This window comes from Salmo salar, chromosome 25 (genome assembly GCF_965601325.2).
Source record: "Salmo salar chromosome 25, fSalSal1, whole genome shotgun sequence".
Lineage (NCBI taxonomy): Eukaryota > Metazoa > Chordata > Actinopteri > Salmoniformes > Salmonidae > Salmo > Salmo salar.
The window spans coordinates 10,966,745-10,990,299 of NC_138315.1; the positions used below are offsets into that span (position 1 = coordinate 10,966,745).

Below are 23,555 nucleotides of genomic sequence, written 5' to 3' on the forward strand. Positions count from 1 at the left end.
AATAAAGGTGAAATAAATACAAAATGTGCAGCTACTGCAGTTGTTTGACGCCGTCGATAATTGTACTTCCTGGTGACTGGTATGTTACTGCCATCTGCTGGACATTATTGCAGCATCCCTGACAGGTACCAATGACTGATTTTGTGACTGATCGACCACAATGTGCTGTTTTGGTGCACCTGTATGAAGTTAAACATCCACATAAGAAATTGAACAACTTCACAGATTTTTTTTTTTTTAAAGCAGGCCTACTCACACACACACAGAGGGGGACGCCGATATTAAGAACTACAACATCACTGTAGTGAATTTATTGACAGAAATAGAAAATACTTTCCATAGTAAGAAAATACATTTTCATCAACAAAATAGAGAATAGTTTGGTCTAGATATAGTTTGGTCTAGATATAGCAATTCGTATTGTACATAATAATATGCCATTGTAAAGCCTTTTCAGAATTACCAACATAAGTAGGGAATTAAAGCTGAGCCCCAGAAACTACGAAAACAAACCTTCAATACAACAGTATTAGGTTGGAGTGTAACAAGTTGCCGTTTCAGTCCAGTTTCCCCCTGCGTTCAATACAATGTCAACCTATTTATGTAGGTTTATTTAAATTCAACGATAGATATATTGAAGGCCTTTATAGCATTGCTACTTGAGTACATGGCTATCACCCAGCTTTAACAACTCAAAGTGCAGCTTTGTTTGTCCTCTCCATGAAGTGCAGATTGACTTGTCTGTCTGCTACTAAGACGGTGCGATTGAGGGCTTTCACCTCTCCTATGCTGGGGTCCGGTCTGATTTCAAACAGCTTGATTATCTGGGGGAGAGAAAATATATATTTTTGTCATTGTCTGGGTCTCTTCAGGGGTAGCCATGTTCACTTAACATCCATGTCCGATAGGCTCATTGACCACACCAAGTTCATGCCTCCACCACCTACCACAAATGTATGAAACCATACACCCTAGGGTATACACACTATTGGAATTTGCTGCAGTAGCTTACACATGTACAGTATGTTCTGTTTTTGTATTTTAATGTAATTCACGGCAAAGTGTGATTATAATGTCCACCTAGGCCTTAATTGTATTTGTAACTGAAAAGCAATGGGAGGGAAGCAATTTGTAACTGAAAAGCAATGGAAGCCAAGGCAAACTTTTCATTGTGGGACTACCCAATGGACAATACACGTTTCTTCAATACTTTTAATAAGTAGCTTGATGATGGTGAGTTCAAAGTTGCCAACTTGCCGCGCAAGACAAGTAGCCTGTTATTGCACAGCTTGGTCAAGCATCTACAGCAGTGTATATAAAAGCATTTGGTTCACCTGTCGGGATCACATTCAGGCTGCAGTTGATTGAAAATATGACCGCTCCTCTGTGAACATTGGCTACGGAGGATAATAAGGTAGGCTATGAGTTGTTCCAATAGTTTGTTAACAGTAGAATAGGTCTAGTAGGCTACAATCGCATGTAGCCTAGTGATTGAAGTAGCCTAGCCTGCTAGAACTGTTGATCAACTCTGCTATCCGCTGTGCTGCTATCCACATTCTATACTTTTCCCTATGACACTCAGGTATAAAATCTCTGGCTCTTACCCGTGACAGAGCCAAGTACATCTCCAGTTCAGCTATACGACGACCTACACAGCCCCGAACCCCAAACCCAAACGGTATAGAGCCAAATGGGTTTGGTCGAACTCGGCCATCCCTCAACCATCGTTCGGGCTTGAACTTCGATGGTTCTGGGAATGTCTTTTCATCCTGGCTGATGGCGTAGTGACACATTGTAAACGAAGTCTACAGACACAAGACATCAGGGAGGGAATTAATTGCTACAGCACTTCTTCGACAAAGACATGATTTACATTCATTCAAATGGTGTTTTGTTTTAATGGTCGGCCCATGTTTAGGCCATTAAAGTGAATAAGTTGATTGTTCCCCTAAAGCTAGACTAACCTTCTTGGTAAAGAAATGTCCTCCAATTATGATATCATTCTCTACCATGATACGTGCATTCATCGGGACCACAGGGAACATTCTGGTAAACAGGACATACGTCAAAAATGGTGTTAGAGAAAGGTAATGGAACTTTCAAGAACTCAATCCTTTCCAAAGAATATATCAATGCTGACATACAAGAGCTAAATTAGGCAATCATACTCATGATGTATACCCCCTCCCCCCACCCCACCAACCCCCCGTGCACGTTTTGTTTTTTGCCCTATGACTACACAGCTGTAGTGTTAAGTTAAAAACCAAAAAGCTTGGCCCTGGGGGGGACCAAACCCTGAGGTTCCCGACCACTTCCACAGTTCTTACCTCAGTGTTTCCTTGATGACAGCCTTGAGGTACGGCATACGGTTAACGTCTTGGGCAGATGGAATCTTGTCTCCTGGTATGCAGTGGGACACCTCCTGATAAAGGGTGTCCTGCGCATTGGGGTCCCTGGACAGCAGGTGCATGGCCCACATCATAGTATTGGATGTCTTCAAGTATGACAACAACAACAGTGTTAGTGAATACAAGCCCTTACGCTACAACACATCGAGATTGTAGTGACGCTCCATGGATTTGCTAACCGTGTCCACTCCAGCCAATAACAGCTCAGCGACGCTGCCGTACACCTCTTTGTTGGTCATCTTGGTGTTGGAGAGGAGGTACGTTAAATATTCTCCCTCGACTTCCTGGTCTGTATCCACTCGCTTCTGAATTGCCTCCATCTTCATGTCAATCAACTTCCCAGCTGAAAAAGCCCAGCATTATCTACCTCAGGCGTTCCCAAACTTTTTCACTTCCAGCATTAGGGAACATCCCGCGCCAACCCCTGCGGGTCTATTTCTATGGGCACAAGCACTGTTCATGACACAAACTGTTCACACCCCTCTTGTTGGTGGAGATAATTTAGCTGTTTTAAAGCAAATTTTCGTGCAATTCTATACATTTTGCCATGTCTAATGTCTATTCCTGTGATATTTCAATGGATAAAAAATGACAACAAAATCTAAGCGCTAAAAAAACAATATAAAAAACGGGCTAGTTGATCTGGACATTTCTGACAATAAATATCTCTAAGGTTTTCAATGGCTGATATGACAGGAGGAAAACTGATGATGCTCTACCCAATTTCGAAATTGCACCTTTTGCATTCTGCTAGAGGAAGAGGAAGTTTAAAGCTGGACTGAGTTGCTTAAAATGTTGTTTATATATATATATATATATATATATATATATATGTGTTTTGTTGTTGTTGTTGTTGTTGTTTATAATGTACTTTTTTTGGGGGGGGGGGCCCATGCCGACCCCTCAGTTTGAGAACCACTGCTCTACGTGACCTGATAGGTCCAATATCACAATGCACTCTCCAATCCAATGCTTTTTAAATTCTTGAAAAGGTATGAACAAGTGACGGAATGTCTTGTCCTAAACTCACAGAATTTGAAGATGCCCTCCCAGCCAGCGATGTAGCGCCTGTAGATTGGCAGGATGTTGCGGCTCCACTTGGGCAGCATGGCCACCGGCATGCTGTAGGAGAACATCTGAGCGATGGAGTCGATGAAGTCCTGCGTCTCTACCGGGATCTCTTCCTCCAGACAGCCGATCCGTGTCTCAAACAGGATGGAAGAGATTCCTGAAGAACAGAGATTAGATATTTATCACTGAAACAGATGCAGGCAATTCTCATTTGATGGACCAGAGCTGTATGTAGTAACTTACTTTTACTAAAACCAACCCTCACAAAAGTATTTTGCTTTAAATGCTCTAAAGACCCACATATTCTGAAAGACATCAGGCTTTCCTCTTATAGGGACATTTGTTCATAGCAAGGCAAATCAAAAAACACTAAATATCAAACAAGATAACAAAAAATAAGGTAAAAATATTTTGCAAAAAAAGAGGCAGCACAAATGTAAAAAGACAGGTCTGTAAATGTTGAATACCCCTGTTGTGATAAGTAGGTATGGAGGAGGAAGGAAGAGAACAACTGAAAATGTAAAATCTTCACATTTTCAGATTTTTGTAAATATTAAATAACCGTTAAGATAACCGTATAGCAGTAAGTAGCAGTAGAAATATTGTTGTCCGTTAGTTTACTCCAGGAAGGGTGAAGATGGTAGGGTAACGGGGAAAAAGTATAGAGGAAAAAAAACACTAAATAAAGGGATTACAAATTATGCCAATACTTACATTGATAGAACCTACAATCTATCTGCAATATTAAAGCTGGTCTTAAAATTAGAAATATAAACTGTGTATTTTTTGTCCGCTATTGCTGTCCATTGGCTGGTTCAGGAGCCAGTTTGGTCCAGAGGCGGTCCCAGAAGGCAGGCTGCAGGGCCGGGTCCTGGGGCTAGTCCAGGTAGGTCATGGTCTTGACCAGCCTGGCCAGCCTGTGGTGGGTAGAGAGCTGACGAGGAGGGATGTCCTCCAAGAAGGCCAGGATGAGGATGTCCCTGTGCCCCACCAGCAGATGGAGGGTGGCCAGTCACAGCTCCAAGGAGCACCAGTTACTGCGCCGGTAGTGATGACACCAGACGCCGCTGCCATAGAGGCTGTCTGTGATGTTTTCCACAATGACCTTCACAACAAGTCCCTGTTGTGTAGACTGAGACGCAGGAACGGAGAACTTCTCTGCTTGAGGCCTGGCAGCAGTTGCTACACCACCCAGTGTTCATCTCTGCCGCTATATGACACAAAGGCATTGTAGCGGTATCGCTCCCTGGGGTTGGGCCTCCGTACGGCCTCCTCCATGACAGCCGCAAATTATTTGGCAGAGGGCCAGCAGGTAGTCTCCAGCCAGCTGTCTGAGCAGGACCACAAGTATGAAGAGGAGCAGGCTCATGGAAGTGCATATGAAGAGGATAAAGCCCATGTCCAGGGAAGAGTTGGCCTCTTGGTGAAACTCTGAATGCCATCTTAATTGTTGCACGTATTTCCAGCTCCCCAGCATGCCATATGATGACCTGGATTTGTCTCTGACCCCTGGCCCCAGTTCTCCAGCCAGGCGTTCTCACAGCTGCAGTGCAGGCGAGGATAGTAGAACTCCACATACCTAAGGCTGGTCAGGTTCTGGGAAGTTCTCCATCACACTAAACTCCTCTGTCACGTCCACATATAGGAGCCTGAGGAAGTGCAGGTCTCTGCTCGACTCCTCCCCCAGAGGAAGGATTCTACAGTAGATCAGACTCAAGCTCTCCAGCCTGGTCAGGTCATTGTAACATGACGCCCAGTGCTGGCTGAGCGATGAGGTCCACGTTCATTAGCTTCAGATCACTTAGCTGCACTAGTGTGTTTAGGTCAGTCATGTCCAAACTCTGTCGAGGAAACCAACTGAAATTCAAACTCCTGTAGGGAGGTGAAGTACAGGTCAAAGAAGTCAGACCCACACAGGAGTAGTCGTGTCTTGACATTGAGGTAGACAACTGACCGAAAGCATGACCTCCAGCAGTCCTGGAAGATCACAGTTGACGGAGAGTTGAGTTAAGGCGAAACCTGGTTTTGGGGCTCTGTTGCTGACAATGATGATGGTAAGAGGGCACCAGGAGCTAATGTTCATGTGAGTCAGACCTTGAGGGAAGACACCAAATATGTGTGTCAGATTCACATTTGTCTCTAACTCACTGGTTGGAGGGCGAAAGTCCAAATGTACTTCAGCAAAGTAAGGTGGATGAATGCAGATGCTTCAATATGTATAAGTGAGTTATCATACAGCAGTAGGTATCCAAGCTGTGCAGGCCAAATAAACTGTTCTCAGATGTTGCGTAGTTGTTCCTGAATTTAGGATTAAGTAACAACATTTGTGTCTTTGAAAGTTTGCGTTTCACAAATTGATTGAAAGGAAATGTTTTCCTCGTCAAAGTAAAAAGTATCTATTCTGCTGATTCTAGACTGCAGAAGCTGTCTGTCTGCTCACTAATGTCGGGCAAATCGACAGATGAAATGTTTTCAAAGCTTCTGAATGCTCCTTTCGATAAATTATGTGCAATAGGGATTTTTATTTTTTTTCAGATGATAGAAAGTTCAAGAATGGCTCCATTTGTGTCTGAGCAATATTGGTGTCTCAAAATGAAAATCCCCTTTGACTCAAAGTCCAGGGTCGTCAATGACCGTGATATATCGACTATCCTGCATAGCAAATCAGAAAGCTCCTGTGTACAGCTGTTGACTGTGATTTTCTTCAAAACAGGGATTCATTGCATCCATTACCATCACAGAAAGACCGTAGTTCTGAATGGACAGTTCATCCATATTAGCCAGGTCACTGAATGTGTTGGTCGGAAGGAATGAATTGTAACACTGTAGCTCACAGAAAAGAGAAAGTGCCTTCACACTGGACAGCCCCTTGAAGGGGCCAAGGAGAATCGGGGGCAGACAGCCTTTGACATTAAAGATCTCAAGGACGCGGAGTCAAGAGAGAGTGCCAGGCTACATCACATATGCATTCCTGATCTGAATACAGAGGGTCTGGTAGTGAGACAGGACAATGGATAGGTTGAGTTTGAGGTCACATACCGTTCATCCCAGAAAATGGCAGATAGGCTGTTGTAACGACAATCCATTGGGTGAAAGATATCCCAGGTCCGGACAGACTTATCATATAAGACACATTTATTACTCAACCAACCCCAGGATCCAATGATGCAAACTGCTAATTGTCTCAAATGAACACAGTGTAGCCTCATCTTTCTTGTGAGGTGGAGACATTGGTCAATCAAATCACATTGAATTTGTCACATGCACCAAATACAACAGGTGTAGGTAGACATCACTGTGAAATGCTTTCTTACAAGCCTTTAACCAACAATGCAGGATTTTACAAATTTTTTAAGGAAGAAAATATTTGCAATTTTTTAAATAAACGAAGTAAGAAAAAGACACACTAAATGTTATTAAAGAGACTATATACAGAGGGTACCGGTACTGAGTCAATGTGCCCGGGTACAAGTTAGTCGAGATAATTGAGGTAATGCAGTGCATTTGGAAAGTATTCAGACCCCTTGACTTTTTCCACATTTTGTTACATTACAGCCTTATTCTAAAATTGATTAAATCGGTTTTTCCCCTCATCAATCTACACACAATACCCCATAATGACAAAGCAAAAACAGTTTTTTAGAAATTTTAGCAAATTTAACTGAAATATTACATTTACATAAGTATTCAGACCCTTTACTCAGTACTTTGTAGAAGCACCTTTGGCAGCGATTACAGCCTTGAGTCTTCTTGGGTATGACGCTACAAGCTTGTCACACCTGTATTTGAGGAGTTTCTCCCATTATTCTCTGCAGATCCTCTCAAGCTCTGTCAGGTTGGATGGGGAGTGTAACTGCACAGCTATGTTCAGGTCTCTCCAGGGATGTTTGATCAGGTTCAAGTCCGGGCTCTAGCTGGGCCACTCAAGAACATTCAGAGACTTGTTCCGATGGTCAACCTTCGCCCCTAGTCTGAGGTCCTGAGCGCTCTGGAGCAGGTTTTCATCAAGGATCTCTCGGTACTTTGCTCCGTTCAACTTTCCCTCAATCCTGACTAGTCTCCCAGTCCCTGCCGCTGAAAAACATTCCCACAGCATGATGCTGCCACCACCACGCTTTACCGTAGGGATTGTGCCAGGTTTCCTCCTGACGTGACGCTTAGATTTCATGCCAAAGAATTCAATCTTTGTTCCATCAGACCAGAGAATCTTTCTCATAGTCTGAGTGTCCTTTAGGTTCCTTTTGGCAAACTCCAAGCGGGCTGTTACATGCCTTTTTACTGAGGAGTGGCTTACGTCTGGCCACTCTACCATAAACGCTTGTTTGGTGGTGTCACGTCCTGACCATAGAGAGCTCTTATTTTCTATGGTAGAGTAGGTCAGGGTGTGACTGGGGGGTTTATCTAGTTTATTTCGTTCTATGTTGGGGTTTTTGTATGATTCCCAATTAGAGGCAGCTGGTCATCTTTGTCTCTAATTGGGGATCATATTTAAGTAGTTGTTTTTCCCACCTGTTTTTGTGGGATATTATTTTGAGTTAGTGCATGTTGCACCGCTGTCGTCACGGTTTGTTGTTTTGTTTATAGTATGTCTTGCTAAGTTTCACATATTAATAAAGATGTGGAACGATACTCACCCTGCGCCTTGGTCCTTCTCTACAAACGGACGTGACAGGTGGAGTGCTGCAGAGATGGTTGTACTTTTGGAAGATTCTCCCATCTCCACAGAGGAACTCAGGAGCTCTGTCAGAGTGACCATCGGGTTCTTGGTCCCCTCCCTGACCTAGGCCCTTCTCCCCGATTGCTCAATTTGGCCGGGTGGCCAGCTCTGGTAAGAGTCTTGGTGGTTCTAAACTTCTGCCATTTAAGAATGATGGAGCCCACTGTCTTCTTGGGGACTTTCAATGCTGCAAAAGAATGTTGGTACCCTTCCCTAGATCTGTGCCTTGACGCAATCTGTCTCTGAGCTCTACGGACAATTCCTTCGAGTCTCAAAGCAAAGGGTCTGAATAGCTATGTAAATAAGGTATTACTGTTTTTTATTTTTAATAAATTCGCAAACATTTCTAAAAACCTGTCATTATGGGGTGTTGTGTGTACATTGATGAAGAAAATGTGTATTTTATCAATTTAAGAATAAGACTGTAACGTAACAAAATGTGGAAAAGGGGAAGGGGTCTGATTACTTTCCAAGTGCACTGTATGTACATGTCGGTAGGGGTAATGTGACTATGCATACTGTAGATAATACCTAGACTTGGCGCTCCAGTACCGCTTGAAGTGCAATAGCAGAGAGAACAGTCTATAACTTGGGTGGCTGGAGTATTTGACATTTTTAGAGGTCCTGGATGGCGGGAAGCTTGGCCCCAGTGATGTACTGGGCCGTACGCACTACCCACTGTAGTGCCTTGCAGTCGGATGCCGAGCAGTTGCAATACCAAGTGGTGATGCAACTAGTCAGGATGTGCAGCTGTATAACTTTGAGTATCTGAAGGCCCATGCCAAATATTTTCAGTCTCCTGAGGGGGAATAGGCATTGTCGTGCCCTCTTCATGACTGTCTTGGTGTGTTTGGACCATGATAGTTTGTTAGTGATGTGGACACCTAGGAAGTTGAAGTTCTCGACCCGCTCCACTACAGGTTCATGTGAATGGGGGTGTGCTCGGCCCTTCTTTTCCTGTTGTCCACGATCGGCTCCTTTGTCTTGCTCACATTGAGAAAGAGGTTGTTGTCCTGGCACCACACTGCCAGGTCTCTGACCTACTCCCTATAGGCTCTCTCATCATTGTTGGTGATCAGGCCTATCACCGTTGTGTAGTCAGAAAACTTAAATTATGGTGTTGTAGTCATGCGTGGCCACTCAGTCGTGGGTGAACAGGGAGTACAGGAGGGGACTAAGCACGGACCCCTGAGGGGCCCCTGTGTTGACGATCAGTGAGAAAGATGTGTTGTTGCCTACCCTTACCACCTGGGGGCAGCCCGTCAGGAAGTCCAGGATCCAGTTGCAGAGGGAGGTGTTTAGTCCCAGGGTCCTTCGCTTTGTGATGAGCTTTGAGGGCACTATGGTGTTGAACGCTGAGCTGTAGTCAACGAACAGCATTCTCACATAGATAGGTGTTCCTTTAGTCCAGGTGGAAAAGGGTAGTATGGAGTGCAAGAGAGATTGCATCATCTTTGGATCTGTTGGGGTGGTATGCGAATTGTAGTAGGTCTAGGGTTGCTGGGATGATGGTGTTGATGTGAGCCATGACTAGCCTTTCAAAGCACTTCATGGCTACAGATTTGAGTGCTACGGGGCGGTAGTCATTTAGGCAGATTACCTTAGCATTCTTTGGCACAGGGACTATGGTGGTCTGCTTGAAACATGTAGGTATTACAGACATGGGCTGGGACCGGTTGAAAATGCCAGTTGGTCAGCGCATGCTCTGAGTACGCATCCTGGTAGTCCATCTGGCCCTGCAGCCTTGTGAATGTTGACCTGTTTATAGGTCTTACTCACGTTCGCTACGGAGTGCGTGATCACACAGTTGTCACTGGGCAGCTCGCGGTTGGGTTTCCCTTTGTAATCCATCAAAGTTTGCAAGCCCTGCCACATCCAATGATGTGACGAGCATCAGAGCCGGTGTATTAGGCTTCAATCTTAGTCCTGCTTTGCCTGTTTGATGGTTCGTCGGAGGGCATAGCGGGATTTCTTATAAGCGTCCGGATTAGTGTCCCACTCCTTGAAAGCGGCAGCTCTAGCCTTTAGCTCAGTGCGGATGTTGGCTGTAATCCATGACTTCTGGTTGGGATATGTACGTACAATCACTGTGGGGACAGCGTCATCGATGTACTTATTCACGAAGCCAGTGACTTCTCCTCAATGCCATTGGATGAATCCCGTAACATATTCCAGTCTGTGCTAGCAAAACAGTCCTGTAGCGTATCATCCGTGTCATCTGACCATTTCCATATTGAGAGAGTCACTGGTACTTTTTTTTTTTTTTTTTTCAAAAGTTTATTGAATATCCGAAACATACAATATACTTGCAGTGAAGCCGCTCACCAACTACACTATACCAGTCATCCAGCAGACTCCCATTCAGAGCGACATACAGAAGCATCCAGGGTCAATGCCCTGCTCAGCGGCACATTGACAGATCTCCCACCAGGCCAAAAAGCGTGAACCCGAACCCTCCAAGATCTCCCCACAGTTCCCCAATAGCTGTCCCGCAACCATTCGAGACCCCTCCCACAGTCCCCCAAGAAAAAAAAGAAAATACTATTAATTCCATTCCCCACCCCCAAGAACCCCCCAATGCACCAACAACCAAGAGAATGAACTAAAGAGAAAAAAGAAAATGACAGAAGAAAACAGCAAACCTACTGTGCTGGAGTGTGTGGTCAATCACAGTTACAACATTAGCTCCACATTTCTAAATCTAACTTCTAATAGACCCTCTCCATCCCTAAAATCCCTTCCAAACCCCTCCAACCTCAATGACCCTACACTTCAATCTTTCCCTCTCTTCAAAATACTTATACTTAATATAACAATACATGCTCCACCGCTTCTTCAACCATACACTCTATACACTTGGGGCGACAGCGTAGCCTAGTGGTTAGAGTGTTGGACTAGTAACCGAAAGGTTGCAAGATCAAATCCCTGAGCTGACAAGGTACAAATCTGTCATTCTGCTCCTGAACAAGGCAGTTAACCCACTGTTCCTAGGCCATCATTGAAAATAAGAGTTTGTTCTTAACTGACTTGCCTAGTAAAATAAAAGGTCAAATAAAAAAGACACAAACTATTCACATGCTTGCCAACCAGCTGTAATGACAATGTGCAATGTCCTAGGTGCAATTGAGAAAACATCATCTCTTCCTTCCTAATCTGACCTTTGAATCTTGGTCCATCTACCTTTCTTTGGAGGTCATATAAATGCCAGCCCTTGGGCTCAGACCCATCTCTTCTGCCACACATCTATCAAAATGTCTCTGATCTTACATTTAGCCTCACCTACCCAGTGAAACAATAATATACATTATTTCTCGTTTTAAAGCTCTTTTGGCTGTCTGGTCTACAATTTAATTCCCTTCCACACCCAAATGGGCTCGGTCCCAGCGGAATCTCACTACTACACTCAGTCTCTCAATTCTCCATAATAACATTAATGCCTCCAATAGTAGGTCACTCCTATTAGATTTGCCCAATGATAAACTATTCAATACAGGCAGAGAATCTGAGCATACTATAATTCTGACAGGTTGAACGTTCTCCACCCACTGGAGGGCAACTACTATTGCCAACATTTCAACTTAGCATATTGACAGTTCATCTGTTAGTCTTCTACATATCTGAACATCAAATTCAGGAATGTAAACACCTGCTCCTGTGTGCCCACTATCTGGGTCCTTGGATCCATCTGTGAAAACCTGTAAAAATGCATAAAAACATCTACCAATATAATTGTCAACCAGTTTACCTATATCACTGACTTCTGACCAATCTCTTCTTTTCTCTACCAAGGTCAGATCAACAACAGCATCTGGGAGTAACCACGAAGGAACATCCCCTATCACCACAGAAGGGCTAACATCCAACTCATTCAAACCACTCTCATCAGCAAGCTTTCCAACTGCCCAACCAAATCCACTGCCTTGTCTAGTAGTATATTCCCAACACGAGGACAACAATAGCTTACCGAATAGATTTGGTCACATTAGAGACATTCCTTCCCCTCTTCCAAATAGCTCCATCATCAGCATATAGGGAAGCTCATATACCCCTACCTACATTCAAAAACCAAAAACACATTGTTAATCATAATATTGAACTAAATAGGACTGATATCACTGCCTTGAGGAATGCCATTGTCAATTCCATAGGCATCAGATAAAATGGCTCCTTTTTTACTCTTAAAGAGCGATTAAATAACAAGGCCAAACCCCAGTTATATAATCTCCCACCAATACCAAGTCTTTCTATCTTAATTAGTAGACCTTCTCTCCACATAGTGTCATATGCCTTTTCTATGTAATAAAAGACAGTAGCCATTACTTCTTTAATGACCAGAGGTTTTTCAACTTCATTGCTCACCATTACTAATCATCCAAAGTAGATCTAACTTTGCGGAATCCACTTTGACATTGACTCAATAAGCCTCTATGTTCCTGGAAATATGACAGTCTGTTGACTATCATCTTTTCCATCAGTTTACACAAGTTAGTGGTCAGTGCTATTGGTCTGTAACTATCAGCACATGAAGGGTCTTTACCAGGTTTTATTACTGCACGTTTCCAACCAGAAGGTATAACCCCCTCACTCCAAATCTTATGAAATAATCCCAGGAGAACATACATGACCTCATCAGGTAAATACTTAAATTATAATGCCCGAGAAGTTGATGTTTGGAGGATATATTGGAACGGTGTTGTTAGGCCCAAGACGAAGTTGAGGGCCCGCAAACCATGACAATATATCCTCCAAACACCGTCTTCGAGGGCATTATCACTTTTATACAACAGGTAACCAACATATTCAAATAATGATTGACATATTTTCATTAAATATGAAACATTATTGATTAATGTATTCATACTATTTCATCCTTCCACAAGATAGAGTCCCGACACAAATCTGGGGTTGCTACCCAAGTCGGCTGATTGTTTGTTGGTTCCATTGCCATACTGGCTGGCAACAATCTTATCCCTTGCTTGCTAGCTAGCCTTCTACGGCTAACTTACAGTCAAGTCCAACAGTGCAGCCAGAATAACAGCAAAGTAGCTGCATTTGTGTTTGTTTAAGCTGTTTCAATTTAAATTTATTTGGATATATCCATAACAATGAGCTAATGAGGCGTGATTTCACCTGGCATATGTGCTCTCTCATATGGACACTGTTGTTCAGAGAAGCTAGCCAACAACACAACTAACACAATCACTTCAAACTGAAGCTGGATAGACTGCAAACTAGCTGCATTTCATTTCATTTGACCTTTTTTCTTTTCTTTGTATATATCCATAAAAATGTGGCCAGCTGATTCATGATTTTGACTGGCTGAGAAACGTTGCCTGCCTGTCTGTCTCGTCCCGACTCCTGAAATTTTCATTACTATGGGACAGCTGGAGATCGAATTTCAATATTGAAACAATGTTGTAAATGTCGGAGAGACAGACAGCAAGGTTTATACAAATCTCCACTTTTGAAAACTAAATGTTAGTCTAAATAAAATGTGAGATAATGTCTATATGCTTTTTATAGTGGAGATCAAGTTTATAAATTGCCTGGCTGGGCTGATGAGACAATGGATTGCTGTCAGATGGAAAAGAGTAATGTCATAGATTTAGCCGATGGTAAAACAGACACGGGCAAGAATTTGGTTTTAACCAATCAGCATGCAGGATTAGAACTCCCCGTTGTATAATTAAACATTACATAGTACAACTGATCATGACCTGGGGCTGTATATCCACAGTGTCACACCAGCTTTCTCTTTGGCTCCCCCTCCTGTTCAGCTCAGGCGTTCGGCATCGCCGACCTTCTAGCTGCTTCCGAACCTGCTGCTGGCAAACGCCCTTCACTCATCAACCCCGGACTTGTCTCGTCATCATTACACACACCTGGTTCCAAATTCCCACTCTATATATACTCCCTCTGTCATTTGTCTTTGTCGGTCATTGTAAATGTTGCTTGTTTTCCTGAGAGGAATCTCTCCTATGTCCTGAGTACTTTATTATTTTGCACTTTGGGTTTTGTCCCGCTTTTATTTATATAGTGCTTTAATAAACTCAGTAGTTCTAAACCTGCGACTGCCTCCTGCCTACTCCTCTCTACACTTGTGACACACAGCCTATCAAGGCTGAACACATCTCATGTATGGTAAAATCAGCATCCAAAAAAAGAGTCAACAGTATCCCTTTTCTTATACACATTAACATGAGACTTTCAAATCTCACACCTGAGTTACTTATATACTTTGTCCAAAGTAACCCCACTATGTAGCCTAGCAAATGTCTTCCCCAACAGGTCAGCTTTCATTTATCAGTTTTTTATTTTTTGACAAACAACCAAAACTGGAATTCGAGTGGACTTGCTTCTTCCAGTCATCTTCTTCAACATAGACCATACTTACCCCAGCTCAGTACCCTTGCGTATTGTAGAGCAGAACTGTCTCCATGCAGTTCTCTTGACAGACTTAATGATACTCTGTTGCTACTTCCACAATGGTCTTCAACTTGGAAGTTCTTGTTTCGACAAACGCAGCCAGGATGGTAAGCTTCCCAATGAAGGCTATAAAGTCAATCTGATTAATAAACAAGGTGTTATTTGACATGACACATTTGTGAGAGCAAGATTTCCTACAGTAGGTCCACTTATTCCAGGAGTAACCCTTTTATCTCCATCATTCTGCCTAATAGTTCCACCAATCTGCCTTGCAGCCTCTGAATAAGAGACATTATGAGTGATTTTATATCTTTGGGCCTCTCTAGCCTCTTTCTGCACCTGGGATACATTAAATGCTGTGCTGAGTTCCCCCCCAGAATTATAACAGTTAACGTTGACATTGTTACCACATTCACCATAATCATGTTCCCCTCTACACTTGGCACATCTTTTTTTCATTTGCACAGAGATGCTACATATCCCATTCGTTGGCATTAGAAAACAACTTAATGGAGGTGGGACAAACTCTAACAGTGAAAGCCCATCTGTACTTAGGCAAAACCTTAACAAACATTGAGTACTGACAGGCTTTAACTTCTCTGCCCTTCTTTCTTACTGAACCACCTCCACATTTTATTTGATATAATCTATAGATAGTGGAACACCAGAAATGACCCCACTAAGCTTAGCCAAAGCTCCAGGGACATGATCTGTGATTTTCTTCCCATTGAGAGTTTTCATTTTCAGAATCTTCCATTGCTGAACATGGTCTGCACAAAATATTAACAGTCTACCATTACCAATGAACCGGGCAAATGTGACTTCATCTCTTTCTTAATGGTATTGGTTAATCAAACAAGGTGTCACGTTGGTATAAGGATCGGGAAACAGGCGCAGGAATGTGTAATAGTTTTTTTTATACCTACCCAAATTACAGCGTGCCATGTAAAGGCATGGGAACGAAGACCAAACAAACACAAGGTTGAGACCCAAACAAAAGAGCGAGGAGTACCTCGAATAAATACATGGAACGAGATCCGTAATCATCTGTGCAATACAAGCGGCACGAAAGCCAAAACACAGCACAGGTACTCACACGACCAACGGACATTGGAAAATAATCGACAAGACAATGGTGAACAAAGGACACACTTATACAAGTACTAATTAGGGGAGAATATGGGGACCTGGTGTGCGTAATGACACAGTTCAATTCCTTGAGGCCGGTGACGTAGACCTCCGAAACTGGTGCACGGAATAAGCAATGAGGGCTCCGTGACAGAAGGTGTAGATGAGACCCTGTGGTTGCATCAAACATGATTACAACTTTCCTCTCCGACACGTTACTTTAGTTTTTCACTACCTTCACACTTGTCACGCCCGCAACACTAGAAGTGCCACTGCTGTCAGCAGCACTTATAGCAGGGCCATTGTTTTTACTTTTACTCTTCACCACAGACCATCCACGTCCTTGACTTTCATCATCCACGCTCATACCATCAGAACTATCATCCATTTCGACCACAGTCCAGCAAAGCTGCTGCTAGAGACCACAAACACGTTTTCCCTTTGCGAAGCTTCCGACAATGTCTGTAGCTCCGGATTCAACATTAATGCCAAGCTCGAGTGGATGTTCGTTCTGTAGTTTGTTCAAGGGAATCAATTTCAATCGCAATTTTCTTTTGTCCAGTTGAATGCTGTTTGATCCAGTCAATTTATTCAATGAGATTATCAGAATGCTCCTCTATCCAATGGAATAACACATTGGTGGGATTACTTGTCTGATGGAATGAAGACCTTCAATTCTTCCACTGCTTTGTCTGCTAGCTGTGTTGTATTTGTGTGCATCTTCTCTTTGTCTTGTTATATATCGTTTACTAGACACTTTCCACAATTAGACACTTTGAGAGAGGCTGTAGGTTACAGATTAGATTCTTTTTTACTGAATGTATTCTCACTTACTCTTAGCCTCTACCTACAGTACGCCAGAGGTAGTGATTGGCATTATCTGTACATCTGATATGCTAAGATGTCAGACACTACATAAAGCATCATTTTCCGTATTATTATAAAACAACACTTTACTTCTAGCATCCAAGTGTAATGCATTATCATGCAGTTGTAATGCATTGTAAGATTGTCATGCAGCCTGGTCTCATAGACTAGACGTAAAATAGTAAATGTAAATCTGGTACACACAAATTAATATGATATGTTACTTTAAGCATGGTTACATAAGACAGAAGGTTACTTAAGACGGAAACGAAAGGAGGGTGGTTGGTCAGGGTGGATGGGTGAGTAAATCTCATCACGGTCAACTTTAGCATTTTAGATAATTACCAACTTTTCAACTACTTATTATGTTTTAGCAACTTTGCAACTACTTACCATGTTAGCTAACCCTTTCTCTAACCCTAACCTTAACCATTTTAGCTAACCCTTCCCCTAACCTTAACACTAACCTTAACCCTAAACCCTTGCCTAGCTAATGTTAGCCAGCTAGCTAACATTAGCAATTTGTGACATATTGTACAAATTGTAATTCGTAATATATCATATTAATTGTAACTCGTAACTATCATATGAAGTGGATGATGGACATTCACAAATTAATACATACCATGCGAAATATAACGTATTATACTAAATGTAGTGTTAAGTACAGAATAATACGAAGTGCTCTGAGACCAGGATGTGTCATGAACATGCTTGGCCCTGTTATAATATCTTATAATCATCTCAATGAGCTGGACGAAGTAACAGCCAGTTTGAGGCAGTTGAAAATGTTATGCATGGCGATAGCCTACATGAGCCTCACACATGCTTATAATTAGTTATTTAGCATTATACCTGATTCTTTATAATTTAACTTAAAATGAACTACAAATAAAGGTGAAAGAATCGTCCCCCTCACACACAGGCAGGATTTCCACGTACCCTCCAGGGAGAATCGGTAGAGCTCATTGGACAGGTTGGTCACAAGGTCTCCCGACGGGCTTATCCGGCGCAGGTGGTAGATTCTCTTGATCAGGTCACTGACCACCTCGTTGACCACGTCTCCGTACTGCACCGAGTCTTTGGGGTGCATCATGCGCTTGTTCAGCACAGTCCGCAGCTTGTACCACTTTTCCCCTTCCCTGTCAGAAAACATAATATATCAGGCACTGCATGACACACTCACAGAACATTCACAGCAAAAGCAATGATATGGCAGGATGATACATTTTGATTAGTTGGCACTTATTGGAATATAGCGCATTACTGCTAATTTATATGGCTTTACTCTTTTTGAGCATCCGTTTGATTCACATGACTGGACTTTGACCTACAGTCACGAGTGCTGTCTTCAAATTCCCTGTCATAAAGGAGCCAAGGCGCAGCGTGCCGGTAATTCCACATCTTTATTGAAGGAAACCAAAACAATAAACAGGTACACAGCAAGAAACATAACGCACTGTGCCGTACACACAGAGAAATAACAATAACCCACAAACATAGGTGGGGAAAAGGCTGCCTAAGTATGATTCCTAATCAGAGACAACAATAGACAGCTGCCTCTGATTAGGAACCATACTCGGCCCAAAACAAAGAAATACAAAAACAACATAGACATACAACACATAGAATGCCCACCCCATGTCACACCCTGACCTAACCAAACAGAGAAAAACGACTCTCTCAGGTCAGGGCGTGACACCTACAAAGGGTCTAACAGGTCTTGCAGCATTTGGAGAACATAACTGAGGAAATGTAGTCAGAATGTCTGCCGTGCTTATCTATTTGAAACATCTATGTTGGTATGCATATCAAATCTCACTAAGATAGATGGCTGCTTAGTCCAAGTAAGATGGCTGTAGGCTTATACGGTTTGATGGTTCCAAAAGGAAACTCCCAGTGCAAACTGTGCTGTGTAAGTCTTAGGTCATGTTTCCTGCCTTGCACACTTGCATGGCCTATGGAAATGGTTAATGACACAGCCTTTCTGGATCACTATTGATCACTATCTGTGGCAATCTCTTTCATGACAGAGCACTAGTGTATCAATTATGTCCCTGGGTGTGATTATAAGACATGTACTGTGTATGTACAACACTCTAATGTAACTGTTTTCCATTTCCCACTGCTATGTCCCTCTCTTATGTGATCTCATCACTGCCTGCCAACAGATGGCGAAGCTATCAATTAGTTGAGGCAAAAGACCAGCAATGTACAGGGATGTCATTGTCACCACCTGTCAGGAGACAGTGGCCATCCCTGAACCTTACTCAGTAAAGGGGCCGTAGCCGATGCCCCTCAGGTCCCGGTACTCTGTCCAGAGGGACATATCTCCTCGGCTGGGGAACTTCTCATCCTTCCTAAGTAGCTCCTCCAGGAGCTCCACACTGTTGAGTGCGATGGAGTTAAACCTGCCCATGCCCACTTTGTACATGGGTCCGTACAGCTGTTTCTCATACACCTAGTACAGAGAGAGAGAGAGAGAGAGAGAGAGAGAGAGAGAGAGAGAGAGAGAAAAAAAATATCACTTTTATGGATTAAGATGGCGCCGAGGAACATGGCTGATGTTTTACATTCTCCCAACCAATTGTGCTATTTTGTTGGTGTCACGCCCTGACCTTAGAGATCCTTTTTATTCTCTATTTTGGTTAGGTCAGGGTGTGACTAGGGTGGGTACTCTAGTTTTGTATTTCTATGTTGGCCTGATATGGTTCCCAATCAGAGGCAGCTGTCTATCGTTGTCTCTGATTGGGGATCAGATTTAGGCAACCTTTTCCCACCTGTTGTTTGTGGGATCTTATTTTGAGTCAGTGCATGTTGCACCGCTGTCGTCACGGTTTGTTGGTTGTTTCCTTTTTCCTTGTTGTTAGTTGTAAAGTTTCACTAAAATAAAATGTGGAACTCAGAGCACACTGCGCCTTGGTCCTTCTCTACACACAATCGTGACAGAAGATCCCACCACCAAAGGACCAAGCAGGACCAACCAGGAGGAGCAGACATCCTGGGCCCAGGAGAGAAAGGAGGATCAACGGTGACTCCGAAGTTCACGACCCCGACGGAAGCCCGGGTTGGTCGGCGAAGCCGAGGGGCGAGTCTGAGAGTGAAGAGGAATATTGGGAGAGACTGAGCGACGAGTATTGTGGGATAGTTGAGGGGAGTGATGAGGTAGAGTGGATGGTTTGGTGTCTGGAGCAAGACAGTCGCCGTGAGGAGCGTGGGACCAGTCAGGCACCATGTTTTGCGGAAAGATGCAATGTGTCAACAGTGCGCATCCACAGCCCACAGCCAGATGGATTACCAAGACGTGTACTCAAAGCATGTGCGGACCAACTGTCAAATGTCTTCACTGACATTTTCAACCTCTCCCTGACCGAGTCTGTAATACCTACATGTTTCAAGCAGGACACCATCGTCCCTGTGCCCAAGGAAGCGAAGGTAACCTGCCTAAATGATTACCGCCCCGTGGCACTCCCGTCGGTAGCCATGAAGTGCTTTGAAAGGCTGGTCATGGCTCACATCAACAGCATCCTCCTGGACAGCCTAGACCTACTCCAATTTGCATACCGCCCCAACAGATCCACAGATGACGCAATCTCAATCGCACTCCACACTGCCCTTTCTCACCTGGACAAAAGGAACACCTATGTGAGAATGCTGTTCATTGACTACAGCTCAGCATTCAACACCATAGCGCCCACGAAGCTCATCACTAAGCTAAGGACTCTGGGACTAAACACCTCCCTCTGCAACTGGATCCTGGACTTCCTGATGGGCCGTCCCCAGGTGGTAAGAGTAGGCAACAACACGTCTGCCACGCTGATCCTTAACACTGGGACCCCTTAGGGGTGTGTACTTAGTCCCCTTCTGCATTCCCTGTTCACCCACGACTGCGTGGCAAACACGACTCCAACACCATCATTAAGTTTGCTGACAACACAACAGTGGTAGGCCTGATTACAGACAACAATGAGATGGCCTATAGGGAGGAGGTCAGAGAACTGGCAGTATGGTGCCAGGACAACAACCTCTCCCTCAATGTGAGCAAGACAAAGGAGCTGATTGTGGACTACAGGAAAAGGCGGGCCGAACAGGCCCCCATTAACATCGACGGGGGCTGGAGTGGAGCGGGTTGAGAGTTTCAAGTTCCTTGGTGTCCACATCACCAACGAACTATCATGGTCCAAACATTCCAAGACAGTTGTGAAGGGGGCAGGACAAAACCTTTTCCCCCTCAGGAGACTGAAAAGATTTGGCATGGGTCCTCAGATCCTCAAAAGGTTCTATAGCTGCACCATCGAGAGCATCCTGACCGGTTGCATCACCGCCTGGTATGGCAACTGCTCGGCATCTGACCGTAAGGTGCTACAGAGGGTAATGCGAACGGCCCAGTACATCACTGGGGCCAAGCTTTCTGCCATCCAGGACCTATATAATAGGCAGTGTCAGAGGAAAGCCCATAAAATTGTCAGAGACTCCAGTCACCCAAGTTATAGACTGTTTTCTCTGCTACCTCACGGCAAGCGGTTCCGGAGTGTCAAGTCCATGACCCAAAGGCTCCTCAACAGCTTCTACCCCCAAGCCATAAGACTGCTGAACAATTCATAAAATCGCCACCGGACAATTTACATTGACCCCCCCCTTTGTAGTATGCTGCTACTCGCTGTTTGTTTGTTATCTATGCATAGTCACTTCGCCCCCACCTACATGTACAGATTACCTCAAATAGCCTGTAACCCCTGCACACTGACTCGGTACCGGTGCCCCCTGTATATAGCCTCGTTATTGTTATTCTTATTGTGTTACTTTTTATTATTACTTTATATTTTAGTCTACTTGGTAAATATTTTCTTAACTCTTCTAGAACTGCACTGTTGGTTAAGGGCTTGTAAGTAAGCATTTCACGGTAAAGTCTACACTTGTTGTATTCGGCGAGTGTGACAAATAAAGTTTGATTTGGATTTGATATTTGGAAAAGGGGTCAACAAACCCCTCAACATGCATTCTGGCAAAATAAATCTAAACCTCTGCCCTTTTGTAATCCTAGCTGTGTCAATGGAGATGGCCCTTGGGATAGTATTTCCAAAGCAAAGGCAGCTCTTGGAGAAGGTAAACACTGCATGTCAGAGAATACCTGTTGTTAGCCCACTGGGTTAAATCCATTATACTCTCCTCTATGCACCATAACAGTCTCTGTGGGTGAGCTTTGACTAAACACAAACGCCTCACACAGATCTCATGTTTCAACTCTAGTTAGTGAGCAGTAACAGAGAAACACACAGTAAGGTATCGGAAACTTACTGTACCCAAAACATAGAGAGGGGTAAATATCAGCAGCCACCATAAAAAAACAGAGCACACTTAAAAAACACACATTTCCATAGAGGGCATAGCCTTTTTACTGTACCTGTAGCTCATGTAGGCGTTTGTAGTAGCCTTTGACAAACATTCTGTAAAACATATCCCGGGTTTTGATCCTGGGGAGGTCATCTGCAGTCCGAATCTTACCCTGGGAGGTGGATGGTAGGGTGTTGGAGGGAGAACCGGTGCCTCCTACCCACCTGGTGCAGACCAGAGCTGGGGCTGTGGGGCACAGCAGGAGCCAGCGGCCGCTCCTCTGCATCGCACTCTGGGCCAGATGCACGGCCATGATGGGAGCAGTAAGAGGAATTGTCTAAAAACACAGGGCTCCTGTTTCAACAGTGAGACTGGGGAGTGGCCATGTCTTTGGGAGCCTGGGGAGGTTAACCCTTCAGCTTCAACATGAGAGAACAGGAAATAAGGCTGTCTTGAAGAGCAGCCCTACTGGAAGAATGTTTACTTGGAACACGTAGAAATAACTAGTCTCTCTGGTCACATGTACTGTACCAATGTTCCAGCACATGTCTGGGTTTTCCGAGAATAATAGTAAATGCTGAAATGGACAATGTGTTGAAACATTTAAAGTCTCACATCAAACTGATATAATAAGGAAGTTAATAAAAATGAATGTTAGATTAAAATGAGTAGAGTCTTTTCTGAAACACTATTGTAGTCTAATGAATCGACTTTAAACAGTGTAACACTTTTGTTTTATAAGGAATATTGACCAGTCATGTTCTTGAGTGACTTGTATTTGCTTGTTCAAATAGAAAACACGAAAGCAAGTATGCATATAAATGATTATATAAAAATATATATATATAATTCAGTACAAAAAAAATAATAAATGAAATGTATGCATTCACTACTGTAAGTCGCTCTGGATAAGAGCGTCTGCTAAATGACTAAAATGTAAATGTAAAATAATTCAATCAATTAAGGTCCGACTTTTTTCATAGCATTTGGATTTTTGTACTTTTTTCAATGAAGGTATAGTTCAGAAAAAAGTAATTTTGGCTACAAATGAAACAATATTAAAATAGAGTAGTATCTTGAGCAATTCAAGCAGCTGCTTAGCATAATGTGCAGATGACTGAAAACAAATTATTGTATGTATACGTTTCTCTATGCGTTATGCAACAATACGTTTCACATAAAACATTTAATGGGACATACATTTATAATTGATTTGTGTAATCACATAGGTCATAACAAAGCGCTAGTAGCTTACAGTGCATTCAGAAAGTATTCAGACCCCATAACTTTTTCCAAATGTTGTCACGTTAGTCTTATTCTTAAAACAAAAAAAAAGCCCCATTTTCTCCCCAATTTCGTGGTATCCAATTGGGTGTTACAGTTTTGTCCCATTGCTCCAACTCCCGTATGGACTCGGGAGAGGTGAAGGTCGAGAGCTGTGCGTCCTACGAAACACAACCCAGCCAAGCCGCACTGCTTCTTGACACAATGCCTGCTTAACTCGGAAGCCAGCCGCACCAATGTGTCGGAGGAAACACCGTACACCTGACCCGCCACATGAGTCGCTAGTGTGCGATGGGACAAGAACATCCCTGACGGCCAAA

General features: G+C 43.4%; 1 protein-coding gene and 1 pseudogene across 1 annotated transcript; both read right to left on the reverse strand.

Moving 5' to 3' along the window:
• Positions 1–281: 281 nt before the first annotated feature.
• LOC106586130 (sterol 26-hydroxylase, mitochondrial) lies at positions 282–22,336 on the reverse strand. The gene is made up of 9 exons (XM_014173022.3): positions 22,022–22,336; positions 18,888–19,078; positions 17,560–17,759; positions 3,439–3,636; positions 2,588–2,751; positions 2,328–2,494; positions 1,965–2,046; positions 1,605–1,805; positions 282–824 (listed from the first exon to the last, which is right to left on the reverse strand). The coding sequence occupies exons 1-9, from the start codon at positions 22,262–22,264 to the stop codon at positions 693–695; spliced, it is 1,578 nt and encodes a 525-aa protein (XP_014028497.2). The 5' UTR covers positions 22,265–22,336; the 3' UTR covers positions 282–692.
• On the reverse strand, positions 4,143–5,538 carry LOC106586131 (toll-like receptor 13; annotated as a pseudogene).
• Positions 22,337–23,555: the final 1,219 nt, after the last annotated feature.

Excerpts from the sequence above, each read along its gene's own strand:
- LOC106586130 (XM_014173022.3), bottom strand. The coding sequence starts at position 22,264 with ATGGCCGTGCATCTGGCCCAGAGTGCGATGCAGAGGAGCGGCCGCTGG. Across the intron at positions 3,637-17,559 it reads CTACCGATTCTCCCTGGAGG|GAATCTCTTCCATCCTGTTT; the intron begins GTACGTGGAAAT and ends TCTGTTCTTCAG. Across the intron at positions 2,752-3,438 it reads GGAGGGCATCTTCAAATTCT|CTGGGAAGTTGATTGACATG; the intron begins GTGAGTTTAGGA and ends GGGCTTTTTCAG.